Source organism: Mobula hypostoma, chromosome 12 (genome assembly GCF_963921235.1).
Source record: "Mobula hypostoma chromosome 12, sMobHyp1.1, whole genome shotgun sequence".
Lineage (NCBI taxonomy): Eukaryota > Metazoa > Chordata > Chondrichthyes > Myliobatiformes > Myliobatidae > Mobula > Mobula hypostoma.
The window spans coordinates 42,814,389-42,833,188 of NC_086108.1; the positions used below are offsets into that span (position 1 = coordinate 42,814,389).

The following is an 18,800-nucleotide window of genomic DNA, read 5'->3' on the forward strand; positions in this document are numbered from 1 at the left end:
GTAATAGAAATGTCTGATTATTGTACTTTAAGGTGTACACCATTTGGACATGGATTTTCCAAAGACATTTGTAATGTAATCAGTACTTTACACAGATGGTGTTCAATGGTCCACAGTTTTCAAGCAGTGGTAAGGTACCTGTGCTTACATTGTACCTGTCCATTAAATCTACACTTGTGTGCATCCCTCAGCAAGAATGTCCTTGATAAACACTGTACTAATTCTTGTGTACATGTAGCAAGCACGTGGCCAAGTGGTTAAGGCATTAGACTAGCTACCTGAAGGTCGTGAGTTCGAGCCTCAGCCTTGAGCAATGCACTTAATCACACATTGCTCTGCAATGACACTGGTGCCAAGCTGTATGGGTCCTAATGCCCTTCCCTTGGGCAACATTGGTGTCATGGAGAGGGGAGACTTGCAGCATGGGCAACTGCTGGTCTTCCATACAACCTTGCCCAGGCCTGCGCCCTGGAGAGTGAAAACTTTCCAGGCGCAGATCCATGGTCTCGCAAGACTAACATGGCCCAGTCAACCAGATGTAAATTCCAACATGACAGAAGAAGACCTGCCCACAGAAGCACTCAAAAAAGAAAGATTAATTTAAGCTTTATGCTCTGGACTAGTTAACTGTCGGAAGTATTCATACTCGATGTCATATTTCAGAGAAGATAGAAGTTCAAGTTCAAGTTTAATTATCATTCAGCCATGCATGAATACCCATGAATACAGCCAAGTGAAACAGCCTTCCTCTGGGACCAAGGTACAAAACACAGTGCCAACAGTCACACACAGCTCAAGGCACAAATAGCACATATAAGATCACAGTAAACCTGTAGTCACACACAAGTAATATATAACCCAAGTCTGAGTGACATGGTCTGTAAACTGATGGTGCATGGTGTTATTGGCAAGAACAAGTTGTTCTCAGTAGTCCGCAGACAAACACATGCACGCGCACAATCCAGCTTGTCTTTCACTGAGTGAACACTGGAGAGCAACACTGATGGGAGGGGCCAGCCCCTAGTCCAGCATGGACATCGCGTCACACCTCCTCTCCTGGACTGCTGCAACAGGCAAGCCCACGGCATGAGGCCGAATCCTCTCTACAGCTGAGGCCACACAGCTCCCCCTGCTGGCTGTCTCGTCAATAAACAATTGAATCAGACATGCAGTATTTTACGTTACCAATGTCCAACAGGGTCTTGCGATTGCAAGAAAAATGTCCATGACAATCACTCACTGTTAGACTGCATGCCGCCTTCACGCACTGACCCTGTTGCCTTTCTGTAGCAGGCAGCAAGTATTCCAGCTCCTCCGCCAATGAGCAGCTCGCTAATGAGGTAGACCCGCAGCCCTTGAAGTTCTTAATGTCCAGCATTTTCTTGCATTCATAAAAAAGACAAAAACACCTTTGGTTGCCCCGAAGAGGCTGCTACATCGGAGAGTGCTGCCATCTTACTGGAAGTAATCAGAGCATTGGATGGGACAAAGGGAATGACATTGATATGGCATGACCCTGGGTTGTTGTAGGGATAAGTTGTGGTGGCTCTTCAATCTTTCATATTAAGAAGCATACTGTAAATAAACAATATCAATTAAAATTAAACTATGTAAGAACATTAATGTTAAAAATATGAAAGCATTGAAAAAAGATTCAAAACTTCGACCTCACTTTAACTGATTAATTAAAAAAAGAGCTGTAAATGACTTGATGCCACCTTAGTCCTTGGCAGCCTTTCCTCTTCAATGACATGAGTGAAGTCACGATGGCTGCACCACAATCTAAGATTCTTCCCAGACCTTAGAATTTAAACCCAAGGATGAGAGTTCAAAGTGAGAGAAAAGGGGATTTTCCTCCATTCAGCCCACTTGTTTACTGATGAGACAGATGGCAGGAAGCCAAGTAGCCTCAGCTGTAGAAAGGACTCGGTCTCATGCCGTGGGCTTGCCTGTTGCAGCAGTCCAGGAGAGGAGATGCCAGAGGCTGTGTGGCGTGGTGTCCATGCTGGGACCAATAGCCAAAAGAAAACTGTAAGGAGGATTAACAAGGATGTTCCCAGGCCTAGTGGGCTTGAATTATAGGGAGAGATGGCCAAGCTCTCCCTATAAGGTGGTGAATATATGGAACAAGCTGCCAAAGGCAGTGGTCGAGGCAGATAAAATTGTATCATTTAAAGGGCACTTGGATATGTACATGGGGGGGGGGTGCTTTGAGGGATATGGGCTGAACGGGGGAGGTTGGGATCAATTGGTTGGCATGGATTCATTGGGCTGAAGAACATTTGTTCACACCGTATTGCTCTTTGACTATGATAACAAGAGTCTGCTAAGGGATATTGACTTGTTAACTGCTGAGGAAACAAGGTGGCAGATGGTGTATATTTAGACAAATGTGAGATCATTGCAGGAAGAATAGTAATCCAGACTTAATATTTAATAAAAGGTGAGAAACCAGTAAACAAGATCAGAAAGTAAACATGCCATTTAGGAAGCATTTAGTACGTTGTCTTTGGTTGCAAGGGGATTTAAGTGGAAAGGTTATGAAGTCTTCAGAGATCCTTCAGGGCTTTGCCAAAGTTTTGGGCCCTGTACCTAAAGAAGGACATACCTACCGCGGACTGATGCACGCAGGTTTACGGTGCTGTTTCCTGAGGTGATCATCCACCGATAGAGAGTCAGAAGAATGAGTGGTGATCTCAACCAAACCTACAAAATTCTGAGCAGGTTTCACAGGGCAGATGCCAACAGGATTTTCTTCCATCTGGAGAAATAGAGGGCATGGATGAGGGTGTAGGGATCTCAGAGTGAGGCCTTAGCCAGAGATAGGGTAACATTTCTTTGTGCAGATAAGTTGTTAATTTCTGCTTCAGACTCCTGTCCCTCAGAGAGCTGTGAATACCCATTTGTTGAATGTATTCAAGGCTAATTGTGATGGCTGTTTGAACACTAGAGGGATCAGTGCTTCAATTTGGTTTCAAGTTTAATAACTCACTTATTTACAAACTGTAAATTGTAACAATCATTCATTTCAGGAGTAATTATATTTCTGTAATAGAAGTTGTGCAACCAATGGTTACTGTTGTATTTTTCAGCACCGTGTGCACCAGAGGATGTCAAAGCCCATTTGAATTGTGGATCTGGATCGGCAGTGGTTTCATGGAGTCAGTATAGTGGAGCATTATTGCACATGGCAACTGCAGAGAGAGGCAATGGCCACACAGAGCACTGCTCCAGTACAAATGGAAACTGCAAAATATATAATTTAGAGTGTGGACAGAGATACACTATCACTGTAACCACAGAAGGCTACTCATGTGATAGCATGCCAAGTCGCAGCATCAAATTCTATTCAGGTGGTTTTCAATATATACATTTCACTGAATTAATGTCATGATAACTTAGTACTTTGACAAGATCTGGATGATTCATTGTTTAAATGATTGAAACTAAATTGTGTCAAAGTTGGAAGAGATATCCAAATTACCAACAGAATAAATAGCTTATTCTGCTGGGGAAATGTCAGTGGAATAGCGGTGATGGTCAGAGTTGGTTAATATACATATAGTTAAAATGCTTTCTTAAAATTGAGTAAGATAGCTTTCAGAGAGAAAGTTTATCTTCTTGGGGAACTTTTTCACCCAGTTAATAATGGATTTAAGGGGAATACATTAATCATTTGTTTGACACACTGGGCTTGTTCCTTGAGACTCTGAAATACATACTTCAGCAGAACTACGGACATAGAATGCAAAATACAGAGTTCTTCTATTGCTTCAGCAGTTGAATTCTTCCTGTAGTTCAAGGATTAGGTCCAGGTAGACTTCACTTCCACCCTTGGCCCAATTAACTTTGGCAATCTCAGATCGACTTGCAGTTGTGGTATCTTAATTGAGGAAAGAGATCTTGGTCTGGAAGCTAAATGTCAGTTGAAGATAACTTAATTCTTCTCTACAATGATACCCACTAGTTAGCTCCAATAACTTCTTCCACTGGTGCCTTGTAACCCTAAGTAGAAAAGTAACAATAATATAATGAAAATACTCACTACTGAACTCTCCTCTTATCAATTCTTACTTGAGCAAGTATTCTTTTTTCCTTCACAAACAAATACACCAATATCCTGACATTGCTTACCTAATACCATTGCAAGAATGCCAACAGACCTCACCTTTTGAGAATCAGAATCAGATTTATTTTTATTTTCTTATATGACTTGGAATTAGTTGTTTTGTACAGTGCTAAGACACAAAATTACTATAAATCGTGAAAATAACTCAATAATGCAAAAGAAAAGGAACAATAAGGTATTGTTTGTGGGCCATTCAGAAATTTGATGGTGAGGGGTTGAAACAGTTTCTGAATCATTGAGGCTTGACCTTCAGGCTCCTGCACCTGCTGATTAATTCAGAGCAACTAGTTGGCCAGCTATCACAACCTTCAACTATATTGAAAGAAATTTACTTTCTAATTGTGTGAACGTACTGGTTAAGGTCAGGATCGTAAGGTCAGGGGAGGTTGTATAAGACATTGGTGAGGCCAAATTTGGAGTATTGTGTACAGTTCTGGTCACCTAACTATAGGAAGGATATCAGTAAGATTGAAAGAGTGCAGAGAAGATTTACTAGGATGTTGCCGGGTCTTCAGGAGTTGAGTTACAGGGAAAGGTTGAACAGGTTAGGACTTTATTCCTTGGAGCATAGAAGAATGAGGGGAGATTTGATAGAGGTTTACAAAATTATGATGGTTATAGACAGAGTAAATGTGAATAGGCTCTTTCCATTTAGACTAGGAAGATAAACATGAGAGGACATGGCTTTAGGGTGAAAGGGGAAAGGTTTAGAGGAAACTTCTTCACTCAGAGAGTGGTGGGAGTGTGGAACAGCTGCCATCTGACGTGGTGAATGCGGGCTCACTCTTAAGTTTTAAGAATAAATTGGATAGGTACGTGGATGGGAGAGGTCTGGAGGGTTATGGACTGGATGCAGGTCAATGGGACTAGTGGAATAATGTTTCAACACAGACTAGAAGGGCAGAATGGCCTGTTTTCTGTGCTGCAGTGTTCTATGGTTCTATGGATCAGGGCTGTCAAATAATTTTCTTGTACTCACAACATGAATCTGTTGTGAACACAAGCCAATTTAACAGTCTACCAGAGAGTGTACAGCATCATAGAATCATGCCTGTGAGAATGCAGGTTCAAATCCCAGCATCGCTGTATGAGAATTTCAATAGCAATGTGAAAAGAGTCCATAAAAGTAACAGTAGAGCCGCTGAGATATCCTAAACTCCCACCAGGTTCAGTAATGTCCTCTAGTGAAGGATGCCTTTGGCCCTAATCTGGTTTAGTCCTATTGTGACTCCTGTCCCAGGGCTATATACTTGACACTTAATTGTTCTTCAGGATAGACCATCAAAAACAGCTCAATGCATAACTATGCACGGGGAATAAATGCCAGTGATCTATACCTCCCAAATAAAGCCAAGCAGTTAGATTTTTTTTGCTAGTTATTTTAATTAATGTGAATGTTTTAGTTGATACACATGTTAAATAGATTATGACTAAGTATGGTTCAATTTTTAATTCCTTTAAATAATTCCTTTGTTTAAAAAATGTAATTTATTTCAATTGCTACTCTTCAGTGAATGTAGAAGTAGCTGAAATGGATCTGACAGGCCAATCAGGGCAGATTGATTTGATAGGCCAAACAGGGCGGTGTGGTCTAAGGGTTTCGGGATGCACTGTCAGAGGTGTAATTACTGTCGATGGGCATCCCTTTGAGGGCAGCTGTAGCAACGAAGCCTCAAACACAATTAGATCTGTGGGACATCAAGAGTTTAGAGCAGCTGAGGGAAATTGCTGTGCCTGAGGGTGAGGTACCTATCCAGCAATTCACAAGAGGAATCAAAAGAGCACTGAAACTTTATGACACAGTGGAGGACTGTTCAACTCATCACATTTGGATCATCGCCTTCCACACTAGATCCAGCAGCCCAAGTAATGTTTAAATGTGATGAGGGTTTTTACTTGTATCTCTCTGATAGGCAGGAGTTCCAGACCCCTACTACTTCTGTATGAGAGCATTTATTCCTCATTGATCCCTCTACCAATTTTGGTAGATCAGTGTCATCAATAGTGAATTACCAATAAATATAAATAAATTTATTTAATTACACTATTGTTACAACATAATAATAAAAATAGAACTAGTCTGATACAGAATTAATGCTGTACTACAAGCACATTCAAATATTTTTCTATTCAATTGCAATCAATTATTAGTACACTTCAGATTTCCAATTTTTTATTTGCTTCTGACTTCTGTTAAAACAACATGTTGTAATGGAGATTTTTTTGTAAGTTAAATTGAATTTCAAAATAGGCAAGTATTAGTTTCTGACATACATTTTAATTTTCATTTTCCATCTTATTTTCAGTCCCCTGTGAGCCACAGAATGTTGAAGTACAACTGGATTGTAACCTCAATACAGCTCTGGTGTTGTGGGACTACAGTAGAGGAGCACTGTGGTACACTGCCTTTGCAGAAGGAGCTGATGGAAACATTGTATCATGTAGAACATCAGGAACATCATGTAGAACACCTCTGTTACTCTGTGGCCAGTTATATTCTGTGTATGTTGTAGCATCTGACAGCACTTGCAACCATTCTCTGAGCTCAGTGGTTAACATTCAGACAGGTAACTCATTGTTTTACTGACCTGTGGCACATTGCATTCGAGAAAATCAATAAGATTTATTTATTTATTTATTTATTTATTTAACTAGTACAGAAGCTTATTAACTTGCTAAGTTGAATGCCATTAAGTACTGATGCATGGACATAATGCTCGAGTGAACTGCAATAACTTGGTTTAAGTTTTACTCAGATAAGGTGTTGTTCCAATGTGATCAGTTCAATCTCTTCTGATCAAATCATTTATTACTATCCATTAAAGTCATTCTGAAAAACATCCATTTCCCTTCCTAGTTAACACTCCAAACAACAAGAAACCAGAATCATAAGTGATGAGAAAGTTGATATTCTTACAGCTACAGGTTTTGTACTCATGTCTAAATATCGAATTTCCCTACGTTATTGATATGTTGTTTCCCTTAGGTCAGTTGATGCTACGACGTTAGCACAGAACTGAAGAGACTACACTCATTATGTGTGTGCCAACAGAGCAGCACAAAATAAATTTCACAGATTTATCCTGTTCCATGCCTTTCTTCATTTTTCATTTACTAATTTTCCCATACATGAGGGGAGATTTGACCAAGGTATACAAAATTATGAGGGGTACAGATAGACTAAATGCCAGCAGGCTTTTTCCACAGAAGCTGGGTGGGACTAGAACTAGAGGTCATAGGTTAAGGGTGAAAGGTGAAATATCTAAGGGCAACTTGAGGAGGAGCTTCTTCACTCAAAGGGTGGAGAGAGTGTTGAACGAGTTACCAGTGGAAGTGGCGGATGCGGGTTTGACTGCAACACTTAAGAGAACTTTGGATGGGAGAGATGTGAAGGGCTATGGTCCAGGTGTGGATCGATGGTACTAGACAGAATGACAGCTCGGCATGGATTAGATTGGATGAAGGGCCTGTTCCTGTGTTGTAGTTCTCTATGACTCTAAAGCAAGGGATTCATGGACCCCTTTGTTAATGGTAGGGGTCCAGAGCCCAAAAAGCATTGGGAACCCCTGATCTAAAGGACATCACGGGCACAGCCTAAATCAGTGATACATTTTTGCTTTGGTACTTTGATATATAATCAGCTGTTCAATGATTTGGGCCTGATTAGTAAGAGTGACATGTTTTACTGATTATCCAAATAATCAAATTTTATCCAAATTTTGAGAGTCTCACTCAGATATATTACCTGTTAGCTAACAGGCAGAAAGCATTCACATTGAATGATGCGAGAGTTAAATTCTTGCTCACTCTTTATGTTATGTTCAGTCTAGTTGCCCTGGGCCTGCCTTTATGGTATCATGTTATGATGCTCTATGCACTTCTTTGAAGCAAGTGTTCGGTTTATTTCTAGTACGTTCAGTCCTTTTCTGTCTTTGCTTTCTTCAGAGGATTTAACAGGGTAAAGCTGAAAGGTTATTTCCTAAGACCGGACAGTCTGGAAACAGGACAAATCTCAAGGAATGAGGAGAAACTTCGTTTAAGAGGACCTGTACCACAGAACTGTGAATGCTCAGTCCATTTACTGTGACTGATAGATTTTTGAATACAAAGAACATCAAGGGATATGGGGTAGGGTGGGAATTGGAACTTGATTTTTAGATTATGAAGACACGCAGTCCTCTTTTATTGTCATTTAGTAATACATGCATTAAGAAATGATACAATATTTCCTCCTGTGTGATATCACAAAACACAGGACAGATCAAGACTGAAAAAACTAACAAAACCACATAATTATAACATATAGTTACAACAGTGCAACAATACCATAACTTGATGAAGAACAGTCCATGAGCACAATAAAAAGTTCAAAGTTTCTCAAATGACCCACATCTATCACAGACAGGAGAAGGAAGAAAAACTCTCCCTGCCATACCCGACCACGGTCTGAATCTGAGTCATCCGAAAACTTCGAGCCTCAGAACAGCTCTCCGACACCGAGTACTGAGCACCATCTCTATCCGAGCGATTCGACCTCAATCTCAGTCGCCAACAGCAGGCAAAGCCGGGGATTTTGAGGCCTTCCCTCCGGAAGATTCTCGATCGTGCAGTAACAACAGCAGCAAACTTGCATTTCAGAAATTTCTCCAGATGTTCCTCTGTGCTTTCACGTCTGTCTCCATCAAATCAGAATTGTCCATGGCCCCTATTTAACGGATACAGATTTAGCCAGGAACTTTTGAATAGGTTGAACACCCTTGAGGAATCATGTGGCCTTCTCTTACCTTTGATCATGCTTCTATTATTATGTTCTTATGATAAATTCAAAGGTGGTTCATCCATGTATGTACAGTCTATTAATATCTGTCCTCCATCAGGTGACCTTGCTGGGTCTTCATTTCTTCCTTAGCCAGAGGTCTAATTAATTCCTATCCTCCACCACAATGCTTTTGAACATGCTGTTGCTTTGTGTAATTACTGACATCTGTCACTTTTACTGTTGGCATTCATTTCTAGAGGAATAGAGTATAGGAGCAGGGATGTGATGTTGAGGCTCTATAAGGTGCTGGTGAGACCTCACTTGGAGTACTGTGGGCAGTTTTGGTCTCCTTATTTAAGAAAGGATGTGCTGACGTTGGAGAGGGTACAGAGAAGATTCACTAGAATGATTCTGGGAATGAGAGGGATAACATATGAGGAATGTTTGTCCGCTCTTGCACTGTATTGCTTGGAGTTTAGAAGAATGAGGGGAGACCTCGTAGAAACATTTCGAATGTTGAAAGGCATGGACAGAGTGGATGTGGCAAAGTTGTTTTCCATGATGGGGGAGTCTAGTACGAGAGGGCATGACTTTAGGATTGAAGGGCGCCCTTTCAGAACAGAAATGCGAAGAAATTTTTTTAGTCAGAGGGTGGTGAATCTATGGAATTTGTTGCCACGGGCAGCAGTGGAGGCCAAGTCATTGGGTGTATTTAAGGCAGAGATTGATAGGTATCTGAGTAGCCAGGGCATCAAAGGTTATGGTGAGAAGGCGGGGGAGTGGGACTAAAGAGGAGAATGGATTAGCTCATGATAAAATGGCGGAGCAGACTCGATGGGCCGAATGGCCGACTTCTGCTCCTTTGTCTTATGGTCTTATGGTCTTTTACTATAATAAATATTGCTATGAGAATCCATATGATACATAGCTGTACAAGATGTTAGATCATTTTACCTTCCTTCAAGTGCCAAGTCTTTCTTCATTTCTCTGTTTCAAGTTCGGATTTTCAGAATATCTAGCATTTTGCATTCACAAATATTGTCTATTTAAAAGCAAAGGTCCATTCATTTTTGGTTCCTGGATTGGCCACGTTCAACTCATCACTATTGGAATAACCAAAATACATATACGTATACTCCTGAATGTTCCTTTTGAGAAACATAATCAAATATTTGGGAAACAAATTACGCTAACTACAGTCCCTTTGTATAATCATCAGAATGTTAGATTTTTCAAGGTAACATGTTGACGGTCAGTCCCAATTGGCAGTAACTCTATATGATTTTAAATTATTTTACTGTTCACTAAAACAGTTTTTTTCCCAGTTTTTGATATTTTCCTACTATTTATCATGATAATTATAATAATCACATTGAATTTGTTTTAATCAATTTCCGATGCTACTACTTTGTAACCAAACTTGATTTTTCAATAACGTTCTGACAGTGCCTTTATCTACCTTGTTTCTCAAACAATTTCAGCCCCTTGCAGTCCCCAGAATGTAAATGCTTATTTGGACTGTGCAACACACATAACGTCGGTATGGTGGGATCAGAGTGAGGGGGCAGTGGTCTACACTGCCATGGCAGAAGGAATGGAAGGAGACAGATACTCATGCAATACAACAGAAGCAAACTGTGAGGTCACAGGACTTTCATGTGGCCAGATGTACAGTGTAACTGTGTTAGCAATGGACGAGAATTGCACCAGTTTACCAAGCCCAGCTTTTACAACTGAGACAGGTAAAACTATGGTCATTGTGGTTACTAAGTCCTAAGTAGGAATCAGTATTGACTGTGCAACATGAATTATAACTTGCATTTGTTTATTGATAATTGCTAGTAAACCTGTACCATAAACTCAACTGTTCAGCTGTTGATCAACAGGCTCTAATCAAGTTGAAACCTCTATTGCATTACTCATTTCAATTCTGTATTGTGATGTATTTTAATTTATCCTTTCTCTCTTGTACAGCACCTTGTATCCCACAGAATGTGGTAGCTCACATCAACTGCGAGAATAACACTGTCTCTGTGTTTTGGGATCCCAGCAATGGCTCAGAGTCATACCACGTAACAGCACAAGGGACCAATGGCCACTGGGCCTCCTGCAATACAACAGGCACTGAATGTGAGCTCTCTGATGTGTACTGTGGACTGTATTACTACATAACTGTACAGGCAGTCCGCATGGGGTGTAACAGCTCACATAGCTCTGCTGTGGCAGTTAAAACAGGTAATGTCAGGAAACCTATATATAATAATAAATTCTACACACAGTGAGGAATTGTGTACTTTTTTGCATCATACAGTTATGACACTACAGTAGTTTCATGTTACGTTTTTCCTTCTTGCAGTACCGTGTGTCCCCCAGAACGTCAATGCTTACATGGACTGTGATTCTGGATTTCTGTCAGTCTCCTGGGAGTTCAGTGAAGGTGCATCATCATACATTGCCACTGCAGAAGGAGGTGACGTGCAGCGATGCAGCGCCAATGATACGCTGTGTGACATCACTGACCTGTCCTGTGGAGAGACCTATACTGTCACAGTCCTTGCGCACGATGACACCTGTGACTCTGCTGAAAGTCCTTCGGTCACAATGAGAACAGGTAACTGCAGAGTCATCCAATTTCTGAATCTCTAATTTCTCTATCAATCACACAAACACTGATTTCTCCACTGGCCAAAATACAGTTAGCCAGCAAAACTTACGGACAAAGAAAGTTCAAATAAGAACCCAAATAGTAGCAGCTGTAGGACATCTGACCCTCTGAAGTCGCTCTGTAATTTAGCAAGATCATCACTGATCCATTTCAGTGCAATTCCTGCACTTTCTTCGACTTTCTTAATATCCAGAAATTTCTCAAACATCGTTTGAGTAAATTCAGTGCTTCAGTCTCCACTGCTCTCCTGGGAAGAGAATTCTGAATGGAGAAAGCTCTCTTTTCTCAGTCCTAAACATCCTGTCCTTGTCACGGACCGGATCGCTTATTCCCTGGTTCCCTTTAAATTTCCTTTTTGTCGCGATCGGGACCGTTGACTCCTTGTTTTCCTTTAATTCATTGTGTCCCTGTGTTTCTTGGGCTCTGTAATTAAAGGCACTTGATTCTCAGCTGAACAGGCAGTATATAGTGTTGGCTTTCAGCTACTCAGTGCTAGACCGTCAGCCGACGTCGCCTCATGTTACCGAAGTAAGTGTGAGCAAGTCACATCGCTGGAGCAAGTCAAGTCTTCTCCCCGAAGCAAGTACCAGTAAGTCGACTCTCCTCGCCAGATTCAGCCTGTGAAATTACCTCGCCTGAGCGAGCCACTAAGCTACCTCGCCAGAGTGGGTCCATCAAGTTAACCTGCCAGAGTGAGGCTAGAGCCGCTGTCTGTAGTTCCGGGGCCAAATCGAGAACTTGCCGCTACTTAGAGCCACTTTGTGCCAAGAGAAAAGAACTGTCTATCATTGTGTGGTTTTGTCTCTTCGTGTCCTCGTCTCCACTGGGTAGGTCCAGCTGTTTGCTGCTACCTTGAGTTGGGAACTGTCTCTTTGTGTCCTCGCCTCTGCAGGGTAGGTCCGACTGTTTGCTGCTACCCTGAGTTGGGAATTGTCTCTTCATGTGTTCGTCTCCGCTGGGTAGGTCCGACTGTTTGCCGCTACCCTAAGTGGGGAACTGTCTCTTCGTGTTCTGTGTTCTGTGTCCTGTATCCAAGGAAGAGTCCTTGCTCTGTGTCCTGTGTCCAAGGAAGAGTCCCGGCTCTGTGTTTCGATGTTCCGAGTTCCAAGTCCAGGCTCTGATGTTCCAAGTTCCAAGTCTGGGTTCCGAGTTCCAAGTCCCTGTCCAAGTTAAAGTCTGGGTCCTGAGTTACAAGTCCCTGTCCGAGTCCAAGTCGGGGTCCCAAGTTCCAAGTCCCAGTCCAAGTCCAAGTCCAAGTCCAAGTCCAGGTCCCGAGTCCCATGCCAAGCCCAGGCCCTGAGTTCCAGTCTAAGTCCAGGGTTCGAGCCCAACTCCAGCCACGCATATTCCCGCTTCTGCTTCATTCACTCCTTGATGTCTCTCTGTACAATCCTTGCTTCCCTGCTTTCCTAGTAACTATTAATAACCTCTATTTTTGTTAACACTACTAAACGTATTTGGGTCCACCCATGCTCTGCATTCATGACAGTCCTTTGTTCTGACATTGTAAACTCAGATTCTAGTTTCCTTAACCAGAGTAAACATCTTCTCTGCATCCAGCTTAGTGAAATTTTGTAAATTTCAGTGTGATCTCTTTTCATTCCTTTAAACTCCTGAGAACATAGGCCAAGTCAACTCAACTCTCTCGTCATTAATCAATCCAAGGAGTCAATCTATTGAACCTTTACTGCAGTCCTTCAATGACAATCGTACTTTCTTTGGTAAAGAGCAATATTTATACATGATATGCTGGATGCAGTCCCACCAAAAATGGTAGTAATTAAATAGAGGTACTAATTACGCCCATCACCTCCCTCTGGTGCTCCTCCCCCTTCCCTTTCTTCCATGACCTTCTACCCTCTCCTATCAGATTCCCCCTTCTCCTGCCCTTTATCAACTTCCCAGCTCTTTACTTCACCCCTTCCCCCTTCCCAGTTTCACCTATCACCTGCCACCTTGTACTTCTTCCTCCCCTTCCCCCACCTTCTTAATCTCATCCTTTTTTCCCAGTCCTGTTGCAGGGTCTCGGCCCGAAACATTGACTGTTTACTCTTTTCCATTGATGCTGCCTGGCCTGCTGAGTTCCTCCAGCATTTTGTGTGTGTTGTTTGGATTTCCAGTATCTGCAGATTTTCTCGTGTTAGTGGTACTAATTGAATGGTAGTACTTAAATAAACAACTCATAAATTTACCAGCTGCTCAACAACTGCTCTTCATCTCTTCTGTTTGCCATTTCTAGTTTCGTGCATCCCACAGAACCTCGATGTCCATGTAGACTGTGACACAAACGATGCTTCAGTATTGTGGAGCCACACTAAAGGTGCAGTCTCTTACTCGGCAACTGCAGAAGGAAGTGATGGGCACCCAGTTTCCTGCGAGACGGCCAGTACCGAATGTCAGATAACCAACCTACACTGTGGACAGGTGTACAATTTAACTGTGACAGCACTGGATGGTGTGTGTGACACCTCACAAAGCTCTCAGTTAGAATTTGAAACTGGTAGGTATCTTCTCTGGAATATGGTGATTTAAAACCTACCCCAACCAATGCACAAGGTTAATGCCTGTGTCCATCGAACGAGCAGCTCCTCCCATGGAGGGTCAGACACCCTGAGCCAATAGACTGGTCCTGAACTTATTTTACATCTGGCATAGTTTGCATTTTGTTGTTTGATTGTTTCTGGTTTTTGTATTGCTATACTTACGCTCTGTTCTTGGTTGGTGCGGCTGTAACGAAACCAAATTTCCCTCGAGATTAATAAAGTATATCTATCTATCTATCTAATGTAATTGAAGATTTCATACTGCATGAAAATTGTAGGCCTCTGCTTTTTAAGATTAAATTCATGTAGTGCTCTTGTTAAGACGTGCAGATAATTTGGTAATGTGTTGTAGTTTTGTGGTCTTCTTACTTCAAGACCAGATTTCTGTTAAGATCTGCTTCCTGATTTCTAACCTCTACTGCGTTTAGCTACAGCTTTATCAGATTTCTATCATCTTTCTGTGTGCTGATCTAAAAAGTACAGGGAGAATGTCGGAGGTAAATTTACGCAAAGAGTGCTTAAAAATGCCCTGGCAGGGGAGGGTATTGAGGCAGATACATCAGGGGCATTAAGAAACTCTTAGATGGGCACATGAATGATAGAAAAATGGACGACTGTGTAAAAAGATAGGGTTAGATTGATCTTAAAGTAGGTTACAATGTCAGCACAACACTGTGCTGTTATGTTCTATGTTCTATATTCTAAAACGTTCCTTCACTCTCATCAGGACTGTGTCATGCATTTCCAGACACTTGATTTCATTTCCTGGGGCTTTACACTTTGGCCAGTGCACACCCATCTTCTGGGCTGTTCAGACAAACATTCTGCCCTTTGAAGTCTCCAAACCCTTTCATTTTAACCATCTATTCCCTCAGGAACATGCTTTTCCACATTCTTTTCCTCTTTTTTAGTGCCTTTTCTAAATTGTATAATGCAATATTTGGCAACAGTGTGTGGCCGACTCATGCTAAATTTCTGCACAGGCATTGTCCCCATATAGCATTGTAAAGGTCAGCACTAGACTCAGCTGCTATGCAGATTAATTCTTAGTGGTTCTACAAACACACTCCCTTTAGTATTTCAAATGAAGTATATGTCTATAGGTGTTCAAAATAGGAAGTTAGAATGTATTACCATGTTTGAAATGGAGAACTATTGCTGAGTTGATCAAACCCCTCTCCCATTGTGGCTTTGCCTGTTCAAGTTTATTCTTCCAACATACAGTACTGCGCAAACGTCTTAGGCACATATTTATAGCCAGGGTGCCGAAAGCTTTTGCACAGTACCGCATTTGTCAATGTGGAGCAGAAAGCAAGTTTGTAAATCTGGCGGGAGCAAAGGTCGTTGGGAATGGCAAGGGTGGAGCACCGCAGGAGTGGTGTGGGACAGGTGGCAGAGAAAGAGTGCCAGGGGTGGGGTGTGGTACGGGTGCAGACACACCCAGCCCTGAGACACCAGGCAAGGTCATTTGATTCCAAAAACATTGGTTTATTGATCGTGACAGAATGTCCCTCTGATGCTTCCTGCTTCCTCCCCTCTCCCTTCCCCTTTTTCCGGTCATGACTCCCTTTTCCCTGCTCCCCTCCCACTGTCAGTCCATAATAAAGACCCAGATCAGAATCAGGCTGACCATCATGCACGCGTCATGAAATTAGTTTTTTTTGTGGCAGTAGTGCAGAGCAATACATAAAATTACTACAGTACTACGCAAAAGTCTTAGGCTCCTTAGATGTGTGTGTGTGCGCGCCAAAGACTTTTGTACAGTACTGTAAATATATTAAAAATACCCTCAAGTGCTTCACTTGCTCTTCAAGTTGGGTAGCTCAGGAAACAAAATATCAATCAGTCTATGTTCTGAATGGCTGGAATTTTCACTGCCAAATTCTTTTACACCAAGAAATTAGATTTTTTTCTCTCAGCTGTGCAGTGTTCGTTTTTCAATGTGTATGAATCTGTGAGTGCAATCCTGTTGTGATGGTCCAGTCACACCACTCTGGGAATTTGAACAGGAACTTTCAGTCACAGATTGAACTTGTCATATTTGATAAATGTAATGGCATCATTCTTTGTGCAACACTTGATAAGAACACTGCTGGGAAAAATTAGTTCTTGTGGTTGAAAAGCACATGTGTTTTTTTAGCTGTCTCAGCCCAACCAAGTTTCAATTGGGCAAGCAAGCAATCATGGCAATTTTATGTAGGGCTTCCTAAACTGGCAGCGGGACACAACCTTTTTAGGTACCTGGTTTCCTGAATTCACTCACTCCTACCCACTCTACTGAATTTGCCTCCCCCCTCCACATACTGATCTGATCTTTTGTGACCCTACCCCCTAACTGCCCATTAGGCTTCCTAGCTCTCTCCTAGAAACATTCATCAACTTCCTCTCCACTTGTTGACTGTCCATCCTCTTTACGATTTCACTGTTGATTCACTCACCCCGACTCAAGCAGCTGACCTCCCGGTATGGTTAGGATCTCCGAGCTCGTGTTTCCTTCTCCCCACTGGACCAAGCCTAGCCGTGAACTGGGCAGTCTTTACAACCTGTCCAAAACGTGCTGGTCTGTCGGTAGAGGAACGCTGCCCACCAGCTCATCATAGGTTACAGGAATATGTGCTGAGGGACACACTGAAGTTTGGTGCAGACACCACAAGGGCTCAGTGGGAAAGGATCATGTTATAGGGTTCTTCCATCACTGGAGATGGAGGGGCCGGGTTGGGTGAGGAAGACCCTCAGTTATTGTCGTAATGTATCACCCCAGGGGGCCACGTGAGTGGCAACAGTTCTGTTGGATTTATGAAATGTAACAGAACAGTACTGAAAGTATTGACTATGAATTTAGGAATGAAAAAGCATTGAAAAGTTTATCCTTGTAAGTAATTTTTAAAATTATTGATAAAATCTGATTTTCAAAAAAATTGCAGACTCTGCTCAGTTGGAGCTCAAAAAGGAAAACCTTGCTCTCACTCATGGTTAATACACCAAATATCTTGAAGTTCAATTTTTATGTGACAAGTATTCAACCAACGCAGTCATTGATTGATTAACGTAATTCTATTGGTACTGTTAAAATTTAGGACAATGAATATTCTTAAACATCTGCACCCTTTGATTGTTGTCCTACCATAGAGAACAGAAATTGTCCAGTGGTAACAACTATAAGAACTCCAAACATCACCCCACAGTACAACTTACAACAGTGAAGGCTAACATTACGTGATAAATTCCACTGTAATTTTAATTCAATGTGTTTTTGCAGAGATTTTTAATTAATCTTTAATAATACTGGGGTTAATTTTCCATGTTAGAAAACTATTTATTTTTACTTAGATGGCTTCCTTCTTTTAAAACAGTTCAGGTTTTTTTTTGACTGTTTGACTGTTCTGTTACAGTAGTTCCAACAGCATTTTTCAAGAGCCCCACAGTATTCATCATAACTTCTGATTGTGTGTATTTGCACTGCATCTATTCCTTCATCTGTCTCAATCAGTTTGTGTTTCTGTGATTTGCAGCCCCTTGTGTAGTCAAATACATTTCTACTAACCTGGACTGTGACACTAGGAGTACGTCAGTGACCTGGGCGAAGGCTGAGGGTGCCATGTGGTACATTACAACAGCAGAAGGACAAGATGGACACGTTTCACTGTGTAACACAACAGAGACGAGCTGTGATTTTATGGACCTTCACTGCAGTCAGACATATTTCATAACCGTAACGGCAGTGCGTGGTTACTGTCAGAGTATAAGTACCATGGTTGAAACCAAAACAGGTGAGATATCTGAAGATTTTTGAGAGAAAAGCTGCGGTTGGAAATACTTTTCTGAGATTTAGAGTAGCACTGAGGTTGGAATATCGCAGGGTTATTCTTGCAACAAACCAAAAGCATGGGGCAATCAATACAAACATGGAATTGCCTTATAACTCCTCAGATCAAATATGAGTTGCAATTTATAATAGCTCCAAATTTAGTCAGAAGCTAGAGGTTAACTTTATATGTCTGTTTGTAGAGTTTGTTACATTGCAATCTTATCCTTAAATCTTTTATCTTTAAAAATCTTCCTGAGGTTGTGATTCCAGAAACTTCTAGAGCTCAGGCGTCTCAGCCACTGGACACCACAGAAGCAGTTCCTCAGAACAGGGCCGGCTGGTGGCGCAACGACATCGGCGCCGGACCCGGGAGCAGAGGTTCCCGGGTTCGAAACTAGTCAGTCCACCCCCGAGTACGCTTTCCATCCGTGCTGGGTTGGGTGTCGAGATCGCTGCTCGACCTCATAAAATAAAGGGAAAATACTGCGAAAATGTCCGTGCGAGGAGTGGCGCGCCAGTCTCTCTCTCGCTCCGCGCCTAGTAAAAAGCCATGAAAAAGACATCATCATGGAGGCATGGACACGCAGACGCGCAAACTCACACGCACGCAGGCACACGCCAAAAAAAAAGAGAAGTGCCCTAGGCACAACGTTGTAAATGCTAGATTTTCTGTACACTCAATACACTCAACACTCAGCAGGTCAAGTAGCAACTATGGAACGGAATAAATAATTGACACCTATGGAAAAAAGTACAGTCGACGTTCCGGGCCGAGACACTTCTGCAGGACTGGATTTAAAAGGTGGAGGGAGGGGAGAGAGAAACACAAGGTGAGAAGTGAAACTTGAAGGGGGAGGAGTGAATAGAGAGCTGGGAAGTTGATAGGTGAAAGAGAC

The 18,800-nt window shown here is 42.0% G+C and overlaps 1 protein-coding gene across 1 annotated transcript in view; it reads left to right on the forward strand.

Moving 5' to 3' along the window:
* Nucleotides 1–17,889, forward strand: part of LOC134354517 (fibronectin type III domain-containing protein 7-like) — a 29,018-nt gene extending 11,129 nt beyond the window's left edge. Inside the window, exons 3-9 of the mRNA XM_063063439.1 lie at nucleotides 3,093–3,353; nucleotides 6,436–6,696; nucleotides 10,370–10,630; nucleotides 10,863–11,123; nucleotides 11,245–11,499; nucleotides 13,793–14,053; nucleotides 17,609–17,889. Coding sequence (XP_062919509.1) covers nucleotides 3,093–3,353; nucleotides 6,436–6,696; nucleotides 10,370–10,630; nucleotides 10,863–11,123; nucleotides 11,245–11,499; nucleotides 13,793–14,053; nucleotides 17,609–17,889 — 1,841 coding nt within the window. The remainder of the gene's footprint in view (nucleotides 1–3,092; nucleotides 3,354–6,435; nucleotides 6,697–10,369; nucleotides 10,631–10,862; nucleotides 11,124–11,244; nucleotides 11,500–13,792; nucleotides 14,054–17,608) is intronic.
* Nucleotides 17,890–18,800: the final 911 nt, after the last annotated feature.